This window comes from Lathamus discolor, chromosome 23 (assembly GCF_037157495.1).
Source record: "Lathamus discolor isolate bLatDis1 chromosome 23, bLatDis1.hap1, whole genome shotgun sequence".
Classification (NCBI taxonomy): Eukaryota; Metazoa; Chordata; class Aves; order Psittaciformes; family Psittacidae; genus Lathamus; species Lathamus discolor.
The window spans coordinates 2,597,760-2,618,090 of NC_088906.1; the positions used below are offsets into that span (position 1 = coordinate 2,597,760).

A 20,331-nucleotide genomic window follows, 5' to 3' on the forward strand; every position below is an offset into this window, starting at 1 on the left:
CTGGTGCGAGTGCCCCACGAGACCCTGCACACAGCAGCGCCAGCACCGGCTTCACGCCATGGGGAAGGCAGAGCAGGGCTGGGAGCCCCATAGCCAGGCCACCCCAAGCACACTGGGACCCAGACAGCCCCCGAGGAGCGGGGCCAGACGCTGCTATCATCAACCAGAGCAGCAGCTCGGGAGGGAAAACATGAATCAAGCCAGGATGTTTTGCAACGGCCAAGCCCTCCCCTGCTTGCAGGGTGCTATCAAGCCCTTCCTTTGCTGCAGCACCACTGGGTTTTGACGAGACCCAAGGGATGCGCACCCTGGGTTTGGGGGTGCCCTAACACAAGCCGGAACCCCGAGTTATCCGCATCAGCTTGCTGAGCATTTGGTGTCAAGGGATGGGGATGTAACGCCGGCGGCGGTGACCGGCTGGTGCCCAACTGCCCTCCCTTGCGGAAGGGTGAGGCCGCGGCGCCCGCAGCCACCACCCAGCATGATGCATCTCATAAAAACAAGTGGAAACAGCCAGAGCCAAGGACTTAGCATCACATCAGCAGAGCTGAAAGGCAGCACGGGGCTTGCTCTATGCTGCCCAATGAGGCAGCGCTGGTGACGGGGCCAGCACAAAGCTGGGGCTCCTGCTCCAAGCAGGGACCCCCTGGCCCGGCTGGCGATGGAGGGGCAGAGATGCAGGCGCTGAGCTCTGCTGCTGGGATGGGGCTGCCTGAGTCACGCTCCCTGGACCAGCGCCTGCCCCCCCCAGCCCCGGTTCACCCCCGGCCGCGTGCGCGGCGCTGTTCCGGCAAAGGGATGTGCAAGAACTCCCCCAAACGCAGGTCTTGGCCGGCGCCTGCGGGGCTGAGTCAGAGTCACAGGACCAGGGAAGGGATCCAAGCAGGGCTGGACCGGGAGCACCCGGCGGGATGAAGCAGAGGCCCTCGCCCCCCCCCATGCACAGGGATGCGGATCCCCCCCCCCCCGGCCATCGCTGCCCCATCAATAGCACCTTGGTTCTCCTTTGCCACCACTCTCCCTTCCCAAAGCATCACGGGGCTGCTGCCACCTCACCGGCCACAGCCCCCAGAGGCAGAGCCCCATCCAACAGGGCACAAGTTCACCCACACGGCTCTCGAGGGGGGAAAACGGCCAAAACAAGCTCTAAGTCTCCAGAATCTCACTTCCTGGGGCCCGTGGCTCCCTTCACACCCCTCTGCACCGTTGCCTCTTGCCATCAGAGGGTCCTGAGCCGCGGGGCCGGGGCGCTGGGGGTGATGCAAGCACTTGCTCTTCTCCCAGGCTGTATTTTTGCAGCTGGAAAGCATTTCCCTCCTCAAAGGCTTTTGTTTTGCGGCTTGCTCCTTCTCTCCCTGCTCACCATCCTCCCCTCCGCTTTGCAGGAGCCAGGGGGTTATATTATCGTTGTCATTATCATCATCATCATCATCACCATTATTATTATTATCATTCTTTTCAGCTCTTTCTTGCAGCTCAACCTGGATTCCCTCTTGAGCCCTCAACAGAAGCTAACGTACCAAACACCTATTTTGGACCCCTCACGTTTAGCCCACAGCGAGCTCTCCCCTCCTTCACCCCTTGGCTTTGGAGACGAGGCATCCCCCCCACCCCAGCCACCCATGACCAGCAAGACAAGGGACACCAGCAGGGACAGGAGGGATCCTACGAAGCAAGAAGATGGGGAGAGTGGGGGAACAGCTCCCAGCAGCAGAGGGGCTGGCAAATGCTTCCTCCCCATCAATCCCCATCCCGGAGTCTTCCTCCTTGCTCAACCGGGGCTGGGCGTTGCAGGCGTTGCAACACAGCCAGGACTCGTTTCCCAAGTCCTGTTTGTTGGCTTGTGTTTGAGAACGGGCTCGTGGGGGCAGAGACCAGGGAATGGCAACTTCCAAGGCTCTTGCTGGAAGACCAATCTCTGCGGTCCAGGACAAGGCTGCTTGGAGCGAGCTTTGACCTTCCTTGTTTGGAGAGGGCAGAGCAGGGGAGGACCGAGGGGAAGCAGGAGCACTGCAAAGTTCATCCTCAAGCAGCGCATTGCTCAACCAGGGCGGGCTGGCAACGGCAGCAAACCCCGAATCCCACCCGCGCAGATGTTTCCTGGCTTCACGCTCACCACGCAGCCGCTTATCCCTGCCCGAGCTTTTGCTGAGGTCCCTGCCGCAGAATCATCCCTGAGCTTGGATCTTCCTTCTCATGGCCACCAGCGCAAGGAGCTGGAGCCGGATGGATGGAGAAGGCTCCTGGGTGTCCCTTCCAGCCCAGACTCCTCTTACAGCGGGTCGAGGCCTGTCATAGCACTACCAGCACACCTTTAGGGACAGTAACAGCCCCAAGAGGCACCGAAGCATCCAGCCTCCACTCAAGGAGCTCTTGGCTCCATCAGCTCTCCCCTGGCACTCTCAGCAACAACATTTCCCCCCTTCCCAACCCCAGTTTCACCCTGTGCTTGAAGGGGGGCTGTGAGCATCTTATCCTGCTCAAAAGAGCTCCTTGATCCAAAGGGATCATCACCTCCACAGAGGTTCTCCCTCCTTTAACCCGAGGCCAAAGAGCATCGGATTCACCCCAGGAGCAGGGAAGCACGGCAAGGCTGTGGGTTTCTTTGGGGAAGGAGCTTTGCTGAGCCAGCACATAACTCAGCTCCAGCATGAATCAGTTGTTGTGCAGTCTGCAAATACATCAATTGTGGCCTGACACGAGGAGGAAGGAAACGCGCAATCTTCTCCCCGACTCAAAAACACGGATTTCAACACAGTTCCGAAACAGCTGCCATCGGGATGCGTGCGGCTCGGCAGCAAAGCAGGGGGGCTCTTGCACAGCAAAGTGTGGAAGTGAAACCACCTTTAGTGGGGAAGGTGCAAAGGGCTTGGAAATAAGCGCTTGGTGCTGCTGAAGGTCCCCATCCTGCTGAGGTGCGTTTCCCTCCTTGCCCAAGCACATGGATAGAAGCTGTGGCTGAGCCATCCATGGCAGTGCTCAAGGCCAGGTTGGATGGGGCTTGGAGCAAGCTGCTCTAGTGTGTGGTGTCTCTGCCCATGGCAAGGCTTGGAGCTGGATGGGCTTTAAGGTCCCTTCCGACACAAACCATTCCATGACTCTATGAAACACTGAGCTCTGCTGATGCCGTTTCACGTTGCTTTTAAATAAAGAACATTTATGCCCAAGTGCATCCACTATGAACAGCCCCCAGGGGTTTTTCACCTGTAGTGGGTAAGTCCTAACACAAGCCCCAGCAGTGAACAAGCGCCTGAGTCACTGGGCTGCAGTGACCTGCACAGAGACAACCACGCAGTCCCAAGCAGAAGATGCACCAGTGGGTACCACATTGGAGCCAGGCATCCTCCTGCTCCTGGCAAAGCCACGTGAGCCCAAAGGGGCAAGGGGGGTCCAATGTGGCACCCAGCACCATGCGAGCGGCTCCTGCGGAAAAGCAGCCTGGAAAAGCTGCCGCATGTTCCGCTTCCAAACCGCCTCCAGAAGAGGAGCGGAGGCTCGTCAGGAATGCGGTCCCCAGGGCTCTGCAAATACATTGGTTTCCTACTTTCCTTTTTACACGGAATGATCCGTTCGCTGCATTTACATAATACCATAATCCGGAGGAATTTCTGCCTCTTCCCTCCGCAGACATCCCTTCTCCCCCCTCCGGAGAACAAGACCGTCTCTGTGACGGCAACGTGCTCCATGGATAAACACTGCTCCTGGGGACAATTTGCCTTAATTAGAAGTATGTTAACAGGACAGGCACGAAGACAAACTCCAGCCCCGCAGCGATGGACGGGCACCCTGCATCCCTCGAGGGACCAGCAACAGACACCTTCTTGTGCAAGGAGCCACCAGCTTCCATAGGGAAAGCAGGGACAGGGGCCAGGGCAGCCGCCGCCATCACGTCAGCCTTGGTGCCTTAGAAAAGCAGGCTAAAAACCAACCCAATTTAAACCCCCTCTTGTTAAGCTGAGGAGGAACCGCTGGGTGGAAGCCGGTGGCCCATGTCCAGGATGTCTGACTCGATGCTCAGAAGGATCCCTGCGGCCTCTGCCCCAGCCAAACCTCCCCAGGAGGTAAAACCAGCCCCATGGGCTGACATGGGATGGAAGGTACCAGAGCATCACCCTTCCCCACGGACCTCCGCGTTGGCCAGCCAGGGCGGCATCGCAGCACATCCCAAAGGGAACACGCAGGGGCCACTGGCGCATCCCCAGCGCCGGGCTCAGCCCCACAGTATCCCTGCACGAGCCCGGCTGCGGCACCGGAGGTGGGAAGAGCAGGGACAGAGCTGGAGCCGCATGGAGGGCAGCCAAGGGACCGCTAATTACTGTGCCTTAATGAGACCATTCCACTGGCAAGAATACTCAGCCGAGGCCGAGGGAGGGCCAGGGCACTTGGCTTCCTTCTGGGTGAGAGGAGACAGACACAGGCTCAACGGGAACACAGGGAACTGCCATTGGAAAGACAGAGGTTGGGGGGAAGAAAGCAAGAACGGGGCCAGTCTGACCCCAGCAATGGCTCAGCATCACCATGAACCCAGCGTGAGGCAGGCAGATGTCCACACAGCGTCCATCTAAAACCATCCCTATCCCTGTGCCCGAGAGGATCCCGGTGCCTCAGACCATTCGCTTCAGCCCTCAACAGTTAAAAAAGGCAAAAAAGGAAGGAGTCAGCAGATGAAGTTACCAATCATCCCGCTTTCTTGCCAAGCAAGCTCGCATCGGAGCCTCTTTCTTGGCTAGGAGGAGGCAGCAAGGAAGAAAAATAGCTTTCCATGCGAAGTGGGGGAAGAAATGTCCTTGGATCCCTCTGCAGAGCAACATCCCCTTGAAATCAATTTGTCCCGAACCCTACAGGCTCTTCTGCTTCCTGGCAACGGGACAGGCCATTACGAGTAACAGGGCTGGGCTGGAGTCAATGAAAACAACCTCCGAGACATGCTTGTTTAGATAGATGCTGCCCAGGAAGGTATTTTAATAATGGCCAGATTGCCATCGTTTAGGGTTTATAATACACCCGGGATCAAATGTCCCGGTATTCCAACCCCCTTCCCGAGGGCTTGCTTTAGAGAAGAAAAAGCAAACAGCAAACCTTCAAGCAAGAAGGAATAAATCAAAGAACCTCCCCAAGCCCTTTCCCAGCAGCGTCCTGCCGAGCAGACGACATTCCTGCCCGCTCCGCCTGGGAGCTGGCCGTAAGCCCCGGCCCCGGTACTGCGGGATATGGTGCTCCGGCACCGGGAATGCTGGCTTCAGCCAGGACACGGGGCAAAGGAGCAGCAGCACCTTCAGCATAGGAAAGCTGCTGCGTCTGAGCACGAAGAAAAGGGGGAAAGAAAGAAGAGGGGAAGGGGAGTGCTAAGAAACCCATTGGGAAACTCGGGTTTCCTTCTCTGCCACAGGTTCTCCGGTGTTTTTCCATAGCAGAACGCAGAGAACTCGTCTGGCTCTTCCGGAAAGCAGAAGATCCCTCGCTCGCAGCCCGCTTTAACACCATGCTCAAATGCCACGGAGGCCAAGTGGTGGCTGGCACGGGGTCAAGCTGCTGCCAGCGAACGGTGTCCTCTTAAGGAGGGCTCCAGAGGCTGCCAGAGGGGAGATTGAGATGGGATCAGGGGCAGAAGCTGTTCCCTGTGAGGGTGCTGGGGTGCTGGAATGGGTTGAATGGAGAAGGTTTGGATGCTCCATCCCCGGCAGTGCTCACGGACGGGTTGGAGCAAGCTGCTCCAGTGGATGGCATCCCTGCCCATGAGCTGGGATGAGCTTTAAGGTCCCTTCCAAACCATCCTGTCCTGAACCCGAGTTTCCCCCTGGGGGTTGTGACAAGGAGATAACGCCACTTGCTCGCTTCTCTCTGTCAGGACACTGGAGAGAAACCTGTGAATCCAATTAGTGGCTTCCCTCTTTATGTGCTTCTTTATGGCATTATCTGCTCACAGCAGGAGCCAGGCTCCCCTGGTGCCTGCTGCTAATGGGGCTCCGGTTGGCATCAGATGGGGGAAGAGTGATGCTGAAGGGCTGGAAATCAGCAGCCCCCAGCTGTCAGGGGTAGGGCTGGGCTGGTGCGATGTCAGCCCAGCTCTGACAGCAGCCCCTGTTTCCCTGCCTCCCTGTCCCCGCAGAGGGATTAGTGTCACTTGTGCTGTGGGAGATGTGTTAAATGAACGCTATTAACAGGCCTTGGCAAGGCCCACTGCGCTCCAAGGCTTTGCTTTCCCCCCGGTCCTTGCACTGCTAAACCCTTTTCTCTTCCCACAGTGTTGAGTACTGAGCGCTGCTTCACGGTGCCTGTCCCCTGGTTCCCCACTCACGCTGCCCATGGGCATTCTTCACAGGCAGTGATTTTCTCACTTGATCCGAGCTGGCTGCTTCCCTCCCTCCAGGTCTTTTTCCAAGGACCCGTTAAAAACGAGAGGCTGCGGAACTCCTCCATCCATTTCTCTTCCAAAAAGCACCTCGTGTTGGAATTGAATTATTTCCCTCCATCATCAGCCGGTGGAGAGAGCTCTGGGCTCCTCTCTGGCATGGAAGTGATGGGGAGGACACTCGGAGCTCGGTACTGGTGGTCCAGCCTGTCCCCATCCCCACCTCGGAGGTGGCATCTTCCCACCCAGCTGAAACGTGGAATCATGGAATCAACCAGGCTGGAAAAAACCCTTTAAGCTCATCCAGTCCAACCATTCCAAGGCCACCGCTAACCCATGGCACTGAGGGGGTGTGAGCACTTTTAGGGATGGTGACTGCAGCCCTGCCCAATCCCTGAGCACCCTTTGGGGCAGGAATTGGTCCTCAGCTCCGTCTAAACCTGCCCTGGTCCAGCTTGAGGCCGTTTCCTCTTGTCCCTCAGCCGTTCCCCATCAGGCTTAGAATGATCCAGGCTCAGCCCCATGAGGAGGATGGGGCAGGAGCACGCGTGCAGTGATGGGGGAGCGGTGCAGGGGAGGGCTCGTCCTTCCTGCCAGCGCTGGATTACAACAAGGGGACCTTGTCTCATCCTTCCTCCCTTTCCGCTCTCCCTTTCTCTGCTCCCTGTGAAAACCCAGCGCTGTTTCGGGCAGGGGAGGATCCTGGCACATCCATTCACTCTCAAGGACAGAAAGAAGCGCTCCAGGCGAGCATCGCTCTGGTTCACCAGGAACCCCACACATCCCTATCCGGACCCCTCCAAATCCAGTTTCCTGCGGCTGGGAATGGCTCGGGACCATCTGAAGCACATACAAGCACTTGTAGAGGTGAAGGAGTGGAGCTGCTCCCTGCCTTGTGCCTGCACCCCAGCTAATCCTGACCCCACGGGACGGGCTGATCCCATGGCTTTTCTCAACCAGCTTCCACGTGTAGCCCCGGACAATGTCCTCGCTTGTTTGGAGCCGGGCTTCCAAAGAATTCCAAAGCAAAACAGCACACATAACCCCAACCTGCTTCCGAGCCTTTGTGCTGCGCGGCGCTGCCTCCCCTATGGGTCCTGTGGCCTGAGTCTGTGCGGGGGAAACAGCGAGCCCTGGTTGCCTTGGGTACAACTATCCAGCCACCATGATCATGGACTCGTGGAGTGGTTTGGTGCTGGGAATCATGGAAGGGGTTGGGAATCATGGAATGGGTTGGGTTGGAAGGGGTCTTAAAGCTCCTCCAGCTCCAACCCCTGCCATGGGCAGGGACCCCTTCCACTGGAGCAGCTTGCTCCAAGCCCCTGTGTCCAACCTGGCCTTGAGCACTGCCAGGGATGGGGCAGCCACAGCTTCTCTGGGCACCCCGTGCCAGCGCCTCAGCACCCTCCCAGGGAAGAGCTTCTGCCTAAGAGCTCAGCTCAGTCTCCCCTCGGGCAGGTTAAAGCCATTCCCCTTGGCCTGTCCCTACAGGCCCTTGCCCAAAGCCCCCCTCCAGGTTTCTTGTCACCCCTTTAGGCACTGGGAGCTGCTCTACGAGAGGAGCCAGTTGGAGCACGTAAAAGCAGAGACCTCCTTAAGTTCTGGTGAGGGTGTGAGCAGAGAGATCAGAGCTGAGCCCCGTCCTGCCTAATTTCAGGCTATCGCCTGCAAGAGCCTCTCCCTAAAAATACACACAGCCCTAAAAATACACAGCGCGAGCCGGAATGAACCCTGCTGCACACACCCTGGAGGAGCCTGCGGAGCCTCAGCCCTGAGCCCCACATCCCAGCTCATGCCCCATGCGCCATGCTCCAGCCCTCGGCATTGCTCTCGGCTCCGTGATCCACCTTTACTCATTTGCAGCCATCAGTTGGTTCATGTTCAGCATGGCCAGGTTAGCTGGTGGTGGGGATGAGCTGTTGGGGATGATGATGAGTTGTTGCTCATCTCCCTAACAACACCCATGTCCCTGCGGAATAAGGGGATCCCTCTTGCATCCTCCAGCTTCAGGAGGTAAAAGACAACGGGAAAATGATGCCAGGGAAGCCAAGGGCTGCACAACCCGATGGAGACACAGCGCAAACCCCACCAACCTACAGGAGCACACAAGGAAAGCATCAGGAGCCCTTAGGACCCCTCAGCAGGGAGAGCGGGCACAGGGCTGAGGGCCAGAAATCTCTGCAAGTAACTCTCCTCCCTATTCCGGCTCTGAACCAGGACCAGCAAGCCCAGACAGGAGACAGAGCTGTAACCGCACTCATTATGGCCAGGGAGACACAAGCAGAAGGAAACCACCATCCGCCAATCACGCCGGTGACTCACGACAGGAGGCACGTTCTGCTCGGGATTTGGTCCTGCTCGGAGCAAGGACCAAGCCCAGGGACAACGCGAGTGGGAAACCAAAGGAGGAAAAGGAGTGAGAAGCGCTGTCCCTAGACCTGCTGCGCGGGTACCACGTCAGCTCCTCGCTGCATCCCTTCTCCTCACCCAAAGCACCCACAAAACTTGCTAGAAACAATAAAGAGGAAGGAAAAGGAAAGCCCAAAGCTACGTTTGTGCTGAGGCCGCTGTGGGAAGCTGCTTCCTACCAAAATCCACCTCTCGCTTGGGGATGCTCCTGATGGGGATGGGGTCCTAAAGGGAGCAGGCACTCACGGTGTAGGCTCAGCGAGATGTTGATGGAGCGCTCCTCCACGAAGCCCTTCAGGTTGGGGATCTTGGCACACTTGAGGACGGTCTGGGAGGCACTGTCACCCACGTGCACCCAGCACACCGTGTCCTCCACGTAGTTGAAGTCCATGGCCGTGGTCTGCTTGGCGCTGGTGGGGGTGATGTTGGGCACAGGGGCTCCGCTCAAGTAGGTGGCCAGGATGTTCTGGGAGTTGGCGATGAGCAGCACGGGCGGGCGGTCCACAGGCTCTGCCAAGGAAAAGGGGGAACAAGGGTGGTCATGGCAGAGCACCCAGAGCTCGCGGCTGCAGCGACGATGAGCGGGATGCGCAACCCAAGGAGGTGGCAGCAGAAGGGAAGAGCCAGGGGCAGGGCACACATAGGGCAGGAGGCCGTGGTTTGCAGATCAACCTGCTCCTCCTGTCATGGTTCTCACCATTCTTGGCTTTGCAGGACCTGTTGTCAGGCTGCAAGAGGTATCCTTCGACACAGCTGCACGTGTAGGAGCCCTCCACGTTGGTGCATGTCTGGCTGCAGGTCCCATAGACAGTGCATTCATCGAAGTCTGGAAAATAAGGCAAAACCTTATCTTTTTATCCCAAATATATCCCTATATCTGGGACATTTTAGGGGTATTTGGGGGGATATTTGGGCCAGCAAACATCTCCCTTTAAGAAGGAACACAAGCTCCTCCTTTTCTCCAAGTAGAGCTGCAGGGGATGATATGATGCCCAAGCTGAAGGGACCAACACAAGGGAGTAGCGGGCTAAGGTCAGCTCACATCGCCTGCAGCAGCAGCAGCAGGACAATCCCTTCCCCATAGCTGAGCCTTTTCAAGGCCTAATTATCCTTATCCCTCCCCTCCTCATCTGCACTGAAATTCCCAGCCTGGAATCTCTAATCTTCAGCTTCCAAAGCTTTGGAAACCGCTGCTCTTTCTTCTGCTACATGAAAGAGCACCTTGCCCCCAGAGGGGCATTGCAGGAGCTGATAAAGGCCCCTTTCACCTCTGCTCAGATAATGAAAGAGATGGAGCCGCTGCAGTCTCTCACTTCCAGGCTCCTTTCCAGCCATCCCATTGATCCCATCGCTCCTCACTGACCCTCTTCCCGTTTATCCAGCATCCTCTCTGCGGTACGGACACCGGGAGCACACAGAGCCCAGCAAAAGGGCAAAGCCTTTCCCTTCCTCCCTCCGGCTTTTGGGACCTTCATCCACGCAACATCAAGGAAGCAGAGCCCCATCACTGAAGGCAGGCTCTGCCCCAAGTCCCTTTGGCCGCACGGCACCGCCATGGGCCGATGGCAACGCCACCCTGTACCAACCTTTGCAGCTCCTCCTGTCCTCGGCCAGCTGGAAGGAGTTGTTGCAGTAGCAGGCTGGGCCGCCCAGCGTCGGCACGCAGTGGTGCTGGCACGCCAGCGCCGTGCAGTTGGCCAATTGCTCTGTGGAGACAGGGAAGGAGCAAGGGGAGGTGTCACCGAGGTGACAAAAGGGATGGAGGGGGCCTCCCTGCTGTCCCCTGCTTGCCCAATGGGGAGGGAAGGACCGAGACCCTCAGCAGAGGGATGTAATGGGTACACGGCTGCTCCGTGAGACAGGGGTCTGAGCAGCCCAAACCATCTCTTCATCAGGGAATGCAGCAATAGGACAAGGGGTGATGGGTTTAAACTGAAAGAAGGGAAGATATAAGGAAGTTCTTCCCTATGAGGGTGCCACAGAAGCGGTAAATGCTCCATCCCTGGCCGTGTTCAAGGCCAGGTTGGGCAGAGCCTTGGGCAACGTGGTCTAGTGTGGTCCTCTAGGTTGGAACCACACCATCTTGAGGTCCTTTCCAACCCAAACCATTCCATGATTGATCCTTTCTCTTCCACAAACCTGCCAGCAGAAGGGAAACAGCCACGAGCCTCTCAAACCAAAGGCACTGCCCCTTCACAGCCAGGGATGGATGGGAGGCGCTGGGAAAACCCTGCCCCTCACATGTGGAACCATTTAACCAGGCAGGCAGGGGCCAGCTGGGCTCTTTACCAGGTTTATCAGCTCTGGCAGGCCCAGCTCTTCATTTCAGACCCTTATCTCTCAGCTCAAGCATCCCAAACCCGTCCCCTCAGAAGTGCCAGGTCTGCAGGAAAGGGGTCGACGGGCAGGTTTGAGGCTCCAATGCCATTTCCACCCCTGTGCAAGGGGGCATCCTGACATCTGCATCCCTGCAGGGAAGGGAGCGGGATGCAGTGGCAGGATGCTCCAGCAGCCTGAGCATGATGCGGGGTGACAGCTCATCCCCCCAGGCATGGGGTGGAGGCAGGAGGAAGGAAATGCCTCCTTGGGGCGGCACCGGCTCTACCCCAGTGGGCAAGGTTGGGGGGGGACCACAGCATCCAACACAAGCATCAGTGAGCGCTGATGCCCCCAGCGTGCCCAAACCTGCGGGCAGCAATGGTCCCAGCCCACGTAAGTAATGAGAATGATTAGTGAAAGGTTAATTGTGAGCATGGGCACAGCTGCTGAAGCCGCCCCAGGCTGTCCCCATGGGAGCCAAGCAGCTCCATCCCAAGCTGGGATGGAGGGAGCCCTTAGGGCAGGGTGTCCCTCACCTGGTTCAGGCCATGCAGGGCAGGAGCCCTCAGCCCCAGGCAGAGGAAGGGGGAAAAGCTGCTTGCCCAGAGCCCCAGCTCCAGAGGGGTCAGCTCGGGACACGCGCTCCTGATCTGAGCAGGGATTCAGGGAGTGTTTTCCAGCGGGATTAGCGAGTGGGGACAGGCCAGGAGGGGGGACAAAGCTCCTGGAAACCAGGAAACAACACTAGAGGGGTCTCTGTTATCTGAAGCAGAACCCCAGGCCTGCAAGCTTGTAAAGCCAGGAGACAATGGAGCTATTTAATGGCCTGCAGGCTCAGGAATGATGGGCATTTCACTTGCACATGGCTCTGGCTAATCTGGGATCTGCTACCAGCCAGCCCTGAGCCCTGCAGTGAGGGATAAAGGGGAGCACAGAGCACGGTGGCACCGGTGTGAAGCCGTTCAACACGGCCCATGCGGGGCTCACCCCATGCAGCTACAAACTGGGTACCACTGGGGACCTCATGACCGTGGGGAAAGGAGGAGCAAGGGCAGTATTCCATGGGGAAAGGAGAGGGGAGCGCAGTATTCCATGGGGAAAGGAGGGGCAAGGGCAGTATTCCATGGGAAAGGAGAAGCAAGGGCAGTATTCCATGGGGAAAGGAGGGGCAAGGGCAGTATTCCATGGGGAAAAGAGGAGCAAGGGCAGTATTCCATGGGGAAAGGAGAAGCAAGGGCAGTATTCCATGGGGAAAGGAGAAGCAAGGGCAGTATTCCATGGGGAAAGGAGGAGCAAGGGCAGTATTCCATGGGGCAGCCCCTCTCTGCCCATCATCCCCCTGAACCAGACACCTACCCCGACAGTGCGGCCCCTCGTCGGAGCCGTCGAAGCAGTCGTGGAGCCCATTGCACAGCTTGCTCATGTGGATGCACAGCTCCGTGCCCAGGCAGTTGTGCTCGTTGGGCTGGCACCGAGACACCTTGCTCTGGGGACCTGCAAGGCAGCAAAGGGCAGGACGCTCACCGAAGGGGAACCCCAACAGCCATGAGGCAGCGCGTGTGACCGCGCTTTGGTTTCCCCTCCCTAGCCCCTGTTCAGCCTCCTCGCTGTGGATCCCTGCACCCCAGAGCACCAGCAGCGCCCACCGAGCAAGGCTCCCTGCAGCAGCTCGAGGCCAGATAAGGCCACCAGACAAGGCGCGAGCCAGGCTCTGTCCCTGCATCCCCAGCTCTCCCTGGAGGAAGCTCATTGAGAGACATTGGATTTCCCTTCCGAAGCAGGCAGGAAGCTGCTCTCCAAAGTGAACTTTCCCTTTCCATCAGCTTCCCAGCATTGTGCAAAGGGGATGGAGACCCAGAGCATCCAGGGACGCCCCTTTGGGGAACGCATTCCCACCCTCAGGAATGAGCTGGGATGGGGTCCCAGGAGGAAGGCGACCCCAGACCTCAGCAGACTCCTTAGCCCAGACTCTTGGCTCTGAGCCCCCATCACTGCTGGGGGGCCCTAAGCCCCCAGCTCTCACCATAGGCACTGCCTCAGGTGCCAACACCCTCATTGCTAAGCCCAGCTTGCGGGGGGCCGCTGAGCACCAGGGCTGTGGGCAGACTTAATCTCCATTATTAGCTAGGAAAAACCACAAAGGGAGCAAGGCTTTTCGTGTTAAGCTGCTCTGAAAAGCAGCACGGCATTGAGACAAACAACAAAATACACCATAAACCCATTCACATCTGAAACGAGCTCCACCAACGCTGGGCTCAGGCCGAGGGTGATGCACTGATGGAGAGCCCCGGCTCAGCATCACCGGCACAAGACATGGACCAGACTGCCCTGCAAGGCCTGACTCCCCTCCATAGGCTCTCTCCATCCCCCTGAACCCCAAATCCAAGGCTTGAACACGCAGCTCCCACTGGAGCCCCCCCCAACACGCTTCTGCTCAGTCCTGAAGCCCCATTTAGCAGGGAGACAGCGGCTGTCTATGCCTTGCCCTCCCATCAGCAGTGCAGAAATAGCTCCCCAAGCTCCCCGTGGGGCACCCCGTCCTTGGCAGGGGGAGCACTGGGAAGGGCACATCACACACCGAGTGCTTTGTCCGTTTTAAGACAGCTCTTGAGAGCAGCATCACCTTCACCCACAGCTCCACCGGTGGAGTTTGGCCTAAATAAGCTTAAACTCTCCTTGGAGGGGAGCGTTACATCACACACAGCTCGCAGGGTCCCCGCGCTCCGTGCGCCAGCGCATCCTTATCCAGCAGGATTCCTGCCCTGCCAATGACGGCTCAGCTTCGTTCCCTGCGAGCTGCCACTGCTGAGATACCCTAAAGGTGCTTTAACCTTAATGCAGCCGGGGGTAAAGGCTGCTCTGAGCACCCAAACACATCTCAAATGCATCCCGGGATGTTCCCAGGTAACCAAGGGAGCCGATGGGTTCCATCAGGATAACGGACACAGAACTGGGGACTCCATTGCAACCAGTGGGGATGGGGGTTCCTTCCTTCCCTGCCCCAGCGCAGGGCACCCAATAGGTGATTCCTGGGAGTGCTTTTTACTGCTTCAGAGCTTCTGTTTTCCATGGAAAAATTGCAAATTCAGGGTTAATTAAAGAGGTGTCAATAAATGGGCCGACAGAACAAAGGCACTGAAATAAAGAGCACGGTCCATCAGTCAAAACTGATCCGCCGTGGCCATCATGCCCCTGCAAAGGGCCTGGATCAAACCACTTATCGCAAACAGGGCCAGATTAATCTGCAAGCCACTTTGTTTGCTTTTGACTGTGTTGGTTCGCTAATAAATGAGCCAACTTATTACATGTGACAAGCTTGTGGTACACCCCAAGGAGCTGGATTAGATGGGGATTTTCAACCTCTCCAAGCCACTGGGGAAGAGAAAAGGGGGGAACGAAAAGCAACTCCTCCTTCTGTAAATGCAGCCTGAGGTTGATCTGGCAACAGCTCAAAGAGGCACAGATGTAGGGGAGCGTGATGGGGAACAGGCCGGAGCGGGACGGTCCCGCTGGGGTCACAGGAAGAAGAAAGCAAAGGCTTGGCAGATGATGGGCTCGCTTGAGATGCATCCGAAGCCAAGCAGCCATTGAGAGCTGCAGGCTTGGTGCGGTGAGACCAGGGATGGGAGACCCTCTTAACCTCAGGGTGAAGATGCTGAATCCTCGCCAACATCCGAGCGACCGAAGGCTGTGGATGCGCAGCTTCATCTGTGGCAAAGCCACCGGTGCCGACCCGGCACAAGGCCGTTTCTGAGAGCCCCACATCTTTGACCTTCGACAGGACGGGGAGCCTCTTGTCCAAGGCGTTTTTCCCTCGAGGAAAGCTCCAACCGACTGGGCAAGAACCGGGTACGAGCCATAAGCACAAGCCTGGAAAGGGAGCTCTTCCTATGCTCAGCGCACACGTGAGCAAGGCCAGCCAACACTTAAAAGGATTCCCCAGGGAGGAAAACCTCGCACGTAAGAGACGGTGTTTCAAGAGCCTCTGACACGAGTACATCACTGCAATGTCAATAGCGCTGCCAGGGCGCAAAGGGGTGCGCCAAGCAGCGGGGCGAGAGCTTCGGAAGCAGATTAAACACAAGCAATCAAAGGCATTCTCTCCCTGCCAAATAGATAAGGAGGATGAGAGCCTGCTGGGAGCCCCGGTGCCAAGGTGGCGTGAGAACAGCTCGCCTGGCAAGCCCGGAGATAGCGGGCTCCGCGCCCTGCCTGCGCTGACAGGTCAGGGCAGGAGCAGGCAGGCAGCAGCCTCCATTCATAGCCCGGCCATGGGCGAGGCACCCGGCTTCATGTGCACCATTGCCAAGGTGCCAATGGGGACAGCCACTGACCCCGACCTGCGCGTCCCGTAGGGCACAGCATCCTTGGGGCTCCCTCTTGGTGCTCCCCAGTAGGAACTGAGGGCACAGCATCCTTCGGGCTCCCTCTTGGTGCTCCCCAGTAGGAACTGAGGGCACAGCATCCTTAGGGCTCCCTCTTGGTGCTCCCCAGTAGGAACTGAGGGCACAGCATCCTTGGGGCTCCCCCTTGGTGCTCCCCAGTAGGAACTGAGGGCACAGCATCCTTGGGGCTCCCTCTTGGTGCTCCCCAGTAGGAACTGAGGGCGCAGCATCCTTGGGGCTCCCTCTTGGTGCTCCCCAGTAGGAACTGAGGGCACAGCATCCTTCGGGCTCCCTCTTGGTGCTCCCCAGTAGGAACTGAGGGCGCAGCATCCTTGGGGCTCCCCCTTGGTGCTCCCCAGTAGGAACTGAGGGCGCAGCATCCTTAGGGCTCCCTCTTGGTGCTCCCCAGTAGGAACTGAGGGCAGGTCACAGCCTTGCTCTGCCTTCCCCATCCAGAAAGGGGGCTCTGCCTTCACAGAGGAAGAGGAAGAAAGGAGAAGAAAGGGAAAAGGGAAAGAAGAAACAGGAAGAAGGGGAAGAGGGAAAAGCATCCAAGGGGTCCGCTTCCCGTTCACCTGTCCGTATGGACGGCTGCACAGGCACGCCATGCATCAATCAGGACGGGTTTCTTCCAGCCAAGGAAGGCCTCTGAGTCCTCTCGCAGTAATTTTCCAGGGCTGCAGATTGACTGGAGCCGAACAGCCCATCCCAGCCCCCTCATCCCTCCCACGGAGGGGCCGGTTGCATCATTTTGCCTTAAGAAATAAATAACCCCAGTGCTGAACCAGAAACTGCTTTAGAGGAGACCTTTATGGCAAGTACAGCGGGAAGCAGACGAGACGAGAGGGACAAACCCTGCTGCAGTAAAACAAGGCAACAAGGGCAGCGCAGCTTCCCTCCTCCATGTCCTTGCTCCAGCCAGAGCAGAGCCCCCATGCAAACCCCTGCCCCCCCCCACCCCAACATCTCTTGTGCCCCATCTAACCCAGCCCTGTTCCCCATTTGCTTCCAGAGAGACCCGACCGCCCCGTCGGAGGTGGGAGCATCCCTGGTGCCGCTGCAGCAGAGCATCCAATGGTAAAACCAACAGAGCATCCTCATCCAAACACAGGCAGGGACCACAGCGTGGCTCTCCCGGGTGTACCCAGGACTCCCATAGATTTCCCTCCTTCTCCTCCACCACTGGAGGCTTGAGGAAGGGATGCAGCCACTGCCCCATCCTCCACCTTCCTCATGTCCATCAGTTGGGATGGAACCACCACCAATAACCCAGCGCTACCCCACTCCCGGGAGGCTGTTCAGTGAGGATGGATCACAGCCCCATAAAGATAAAGGGAGGAACAGAGAGATGGATGAGTGGTACCCACCCCCCACCAAGGGAAGAAGCAGGAGCGGAGGTAGAGCGGTTGATGCCGCCTGGAAGAAGCGTGCGAGGAGGGGATGGATGAAGCAAACCCAAAGGAACACGATGGGGAAAGGAAAGGCATACATACATATATCGGGTGATTCATCCGAGCCATCCGGACAATCCTTTTCCCCGTCACAGCGCCAGCCCTTAGATATGCACGTTATCTGATCTTTGCATGCAAACTGTTTAGGGCTACATGTCTTCGGTGCTGGATGAGAAAAGAAAGAACGAGAAGAGAGAAGATCAGTTTCTTCCCAAGGACAAGTTGTTTAGAAAAGAAAAAAAACCCCACTAACATCGAAATTAAAGGCTAAAGATGGCTTTTGGGTTGATTCCTTCCTAATGGCTCAGCGAAAGCTGGAGCCTGGCATCAGCTCCATCAAGCTTGCCCCTAAGGAAAGGAGAGAATTGAAAGCGGAGCATTAATTACACTGCGAGAAAACAGGAACCGGGATCCACGATGCGCTACCCGATTTTAAAGCTCATTTAACTGGGATGAATTAGCTCCCGGGAGCCAAGGCAGGGCTGTTTTCTACCCTAGGCAGGAAAAGAAAAGGGGGAAAAGCATCAGAAAACCCAAATGAGAGCAAATTAAGAAGTCCCATTTTTAAAGGATGCAAACGGCGCCAGCAGCGGGATGGGGGCTCCATCCATCCTTAACACGCATGGACACGTGGGCACTGTGGCTGGAATGGTGCTGCCAAGGGAGGGATGCTGACCCCGGCGCCATGGTCCTGCCACATGCAGGAATACACCAAAGCCAGAGCAAAAACCAGCAGGAAAACCTAAAGCACAGGGAGCAAACCAGGCCTGATCCCTGCGGATGGGAGCAGGGCTGGGAAGAACCCCAGTGCCTTCATCCCATTGACAGAAGTGGTACCTCAAGGGAGCCGCAATGAGGGCAGGAAAGGCAGGAATTCTTGGAAACCCAACAGAAAGCAACCGTGGAGGTTTGTGCAAGGCAAAGGCAAACACACACAATCCCCTAAGCATTTATCTTGAGTCATCCCCGTCTCAGCTAAACTCCCTGCTCCGAGGACCCATACAGAAAGAGGGGCTCTGCATGGGCCTCTCTGCAGCATTCCACAACCCTCAGCTTCCTGACAGGCAGAGAAGGTGCCACGATCCCTCTCCAGCTCCTGCCACGGGAAGGAAATGCAATGGGGATGCTGCTGAGGATGGGTAAAGCCCGGTCCCCACTCCAAATCCCGGCTCCTAAAGGGTGGGAGGATGCTCTCCCCCCCGCCATAGAACAACACTGACTCTTCCTCAGCCCTGCCCGAGGGCTTTGTTTGATGTCGCTGGGTTTGATTGAAGGGTACCACCTCCCACAGCCCTCGCTTCCCTTCTGTCTCCCGAGCATCCGCAGCGTTGGAGCTGCTGCTTTGCGGGGAAGGCTCCACACCACGACAGGGAGCTCAGCGCAAGCAAGATGGAGACTGGACCTATCAAAATGGATGAAACAGCCCCGGGTATGAGCAGATGCCTCCAACACCCCCCCCCCCCCCAACTCTTCTTTAGGATGACTTCGAGCCCAAACCTGTCCCCATCCTCCCACAGGAGGAGCTTGGGGACCAGCTCGGCTCCGCCGCCTCCTCCTCTTCCCGGAGGAGCTCATCTCCCGCCTCCATCTCCCAGCCACAAGCGCACCAAACGAGAGGCTCCTTAAGGAAACCACAGCAAAGAACCAGCCCCGCTGTGGATTTCCTGCCCTCCCTTCATCCTCCCAGGTCTGCAGCAGCCCCGGAGTGACCCACGGCAGCCGCAACCGCAGCCAGCACCCAGGAACCGACAGCGTCCATTGTCTGCCCCGCAAGGAGCTCAGCCCCCAGCCTCTCAGCACCTCCTGCCCTGCAAGGGGAGAGGGCAGACCCATAGGAAGAGGGCAAGTGGTCCCCAGGCTGCTGGGGAGGAGAAACCACAACCAGGATCTTGGATTGCACTGGAGACACCAGTCCTGGAGCAGAGATGCTCACAAGCAGGGAAGATTGGTCCCTCTGGCAGGTTCAAGCCATTCCCCTTGTCCTGTCCCTACATCCCTTGTCCAAAGCCCCTCTCCAGGTTTCTTGTAGCCCCTTTAGGCCCTTTAGAGCTGCTCGAAGGTCTCCCCAGAGTGCTCAGGGGGGATCTGGGCTCAAGCACCCACTGAAGCCGGGTCATGGTAACCCCTATGTACCAGCACCTACACCTGGCGGAGCAGCCCTATCCCCACGGATGCTCTTGGACCAGAGCAGAGCAGGTTCTCCTATACTGGCAGCAGCTCCCCCACGCAGGAGCAGTGTGGGACCTTCTCCAAGCACTGCAGCTCTGTCAGGCTGCACATCACAGCTTTCCTTAGGGAAAACCACCCCTGAGGACAACACCCTGCTCCTGAAGCGGTGATGCTGCAACGCAGCCGTACCCAAACCCAGCTCAAACCCCCTCCACCATTCCCAAACACGACAACGGCTTCGGCCAAGGCCTTGTGTTTCCTATTGCTGCCGCGGCTCCGTGCACGGGCAAGGATGGAGATCGCTTCCCCTTGGCTCCTTGGCAACCCAGCTCGCTTTCTGTCCTTGCACAGCGTGTTCCCAAGCGCGTTAAACGGCCCCGGGGTAAGTGTGGGGATGGCCTGGGTGCCAGGTGGACAATTAGAGAAGGTGTCCCTTAATGCATCCTTCACACGGAGCCAAATCTGCTTCCCAAAGGCGGGCACCAGCAGAAGCGGCAGCGGAGCACGGAGCGGAGAATAAAGGTGCCTTCATGCGGCGCACAATGGCCAGCTCAGAGCAGGGCCAGGGCAGCTGCAGGAGCCGTCACACGTCCCTCTTTGGCAGCCGGAGGAGAGATCCCTGCTTAAAAGTAATTCAAAGGGTGAAGAAGGGGGAAAACTGTCCTTAAAACCGGCCATTTGGGTCCAAGAAAGGGGATCCTTCTTCACCCCGCAGGATGGGGACCGAGCGCCTGGCCCTGCATCCCGCCAGCCAGGGGCTCTGCGTGCAGTGGGATGGGGAGAAAAAGGCTGTTAAACACAGCGGAACCCATCGCATTTTGCCCAAAGCGAGAACGGAACAATCCCATTTCACCGGCCCGTTGCGGGAGGCTGCTGAGCAGGGTCCTTCACCTGGAAGCTCCCTTCGGGACAGCATGAAAACCTCGATGAACGGGACACAAAGCCCACAAGCCTGAAAGAGCTCCTTCCCCGTCCGTTCCTCTTCAGCCCAACTCCTCCTCCGCTCCGCAGGAGGAGGTGGCCAGCAAAGGAAACAGCCTGGCCATAAATACGGGCTGGAATGAGGGTGATTTGCAAACCAGATGTTCTGCAATGGGGGAGTGGGGGGGAAGACGAAAGCACGAGAGGGAGCGAAATAAATCCACTCCACATTCCTCCCAGGTCTCCATTCCCTGCCTCCTGCTCCTTTCCATGCTCCCACACCCCATCTCCTGCAGTGGGGAGCCTGCCAAAGCACACACCTCCT

General features: G+C 57.7%; 1 protein-coding gene across 1 annotated transcript in view; it reads right to left on the reverse strand.

Moving 5' to 3' along the window:
* Positions 1–20,331, reverse strand: part of LRP1 (LDL receptor related protein 1) — a 65,175-nt gene that overhangs the window by 35,907 nt on the left and 8,937 nt on the right. The window contains exons 2-6 of the mRNA XM_065659493.1: positions 16,959–17,081; positions 12,437–12,574; positions 10,348–10,467; positions 9,459–9,587; positions 9,008–9,271 (exon numbers count right to left, since the gene is read on the reverse strand). Coding sequence (XP_065515565.1) covers positions 9,008–9,271; positions 9,459–9,587; positions 10,348–10,467; positions 12,437–12,574; positions 16,959–17,081 — 774 coding nt within the window. The remainder of the gene's footprint in view (positions 1–9,007; positions 9,272–9,458; positions 9,588–10,347; positions 10,468–12,436; positions 12,575–16,958; positions 17,082–20,331) is intronic.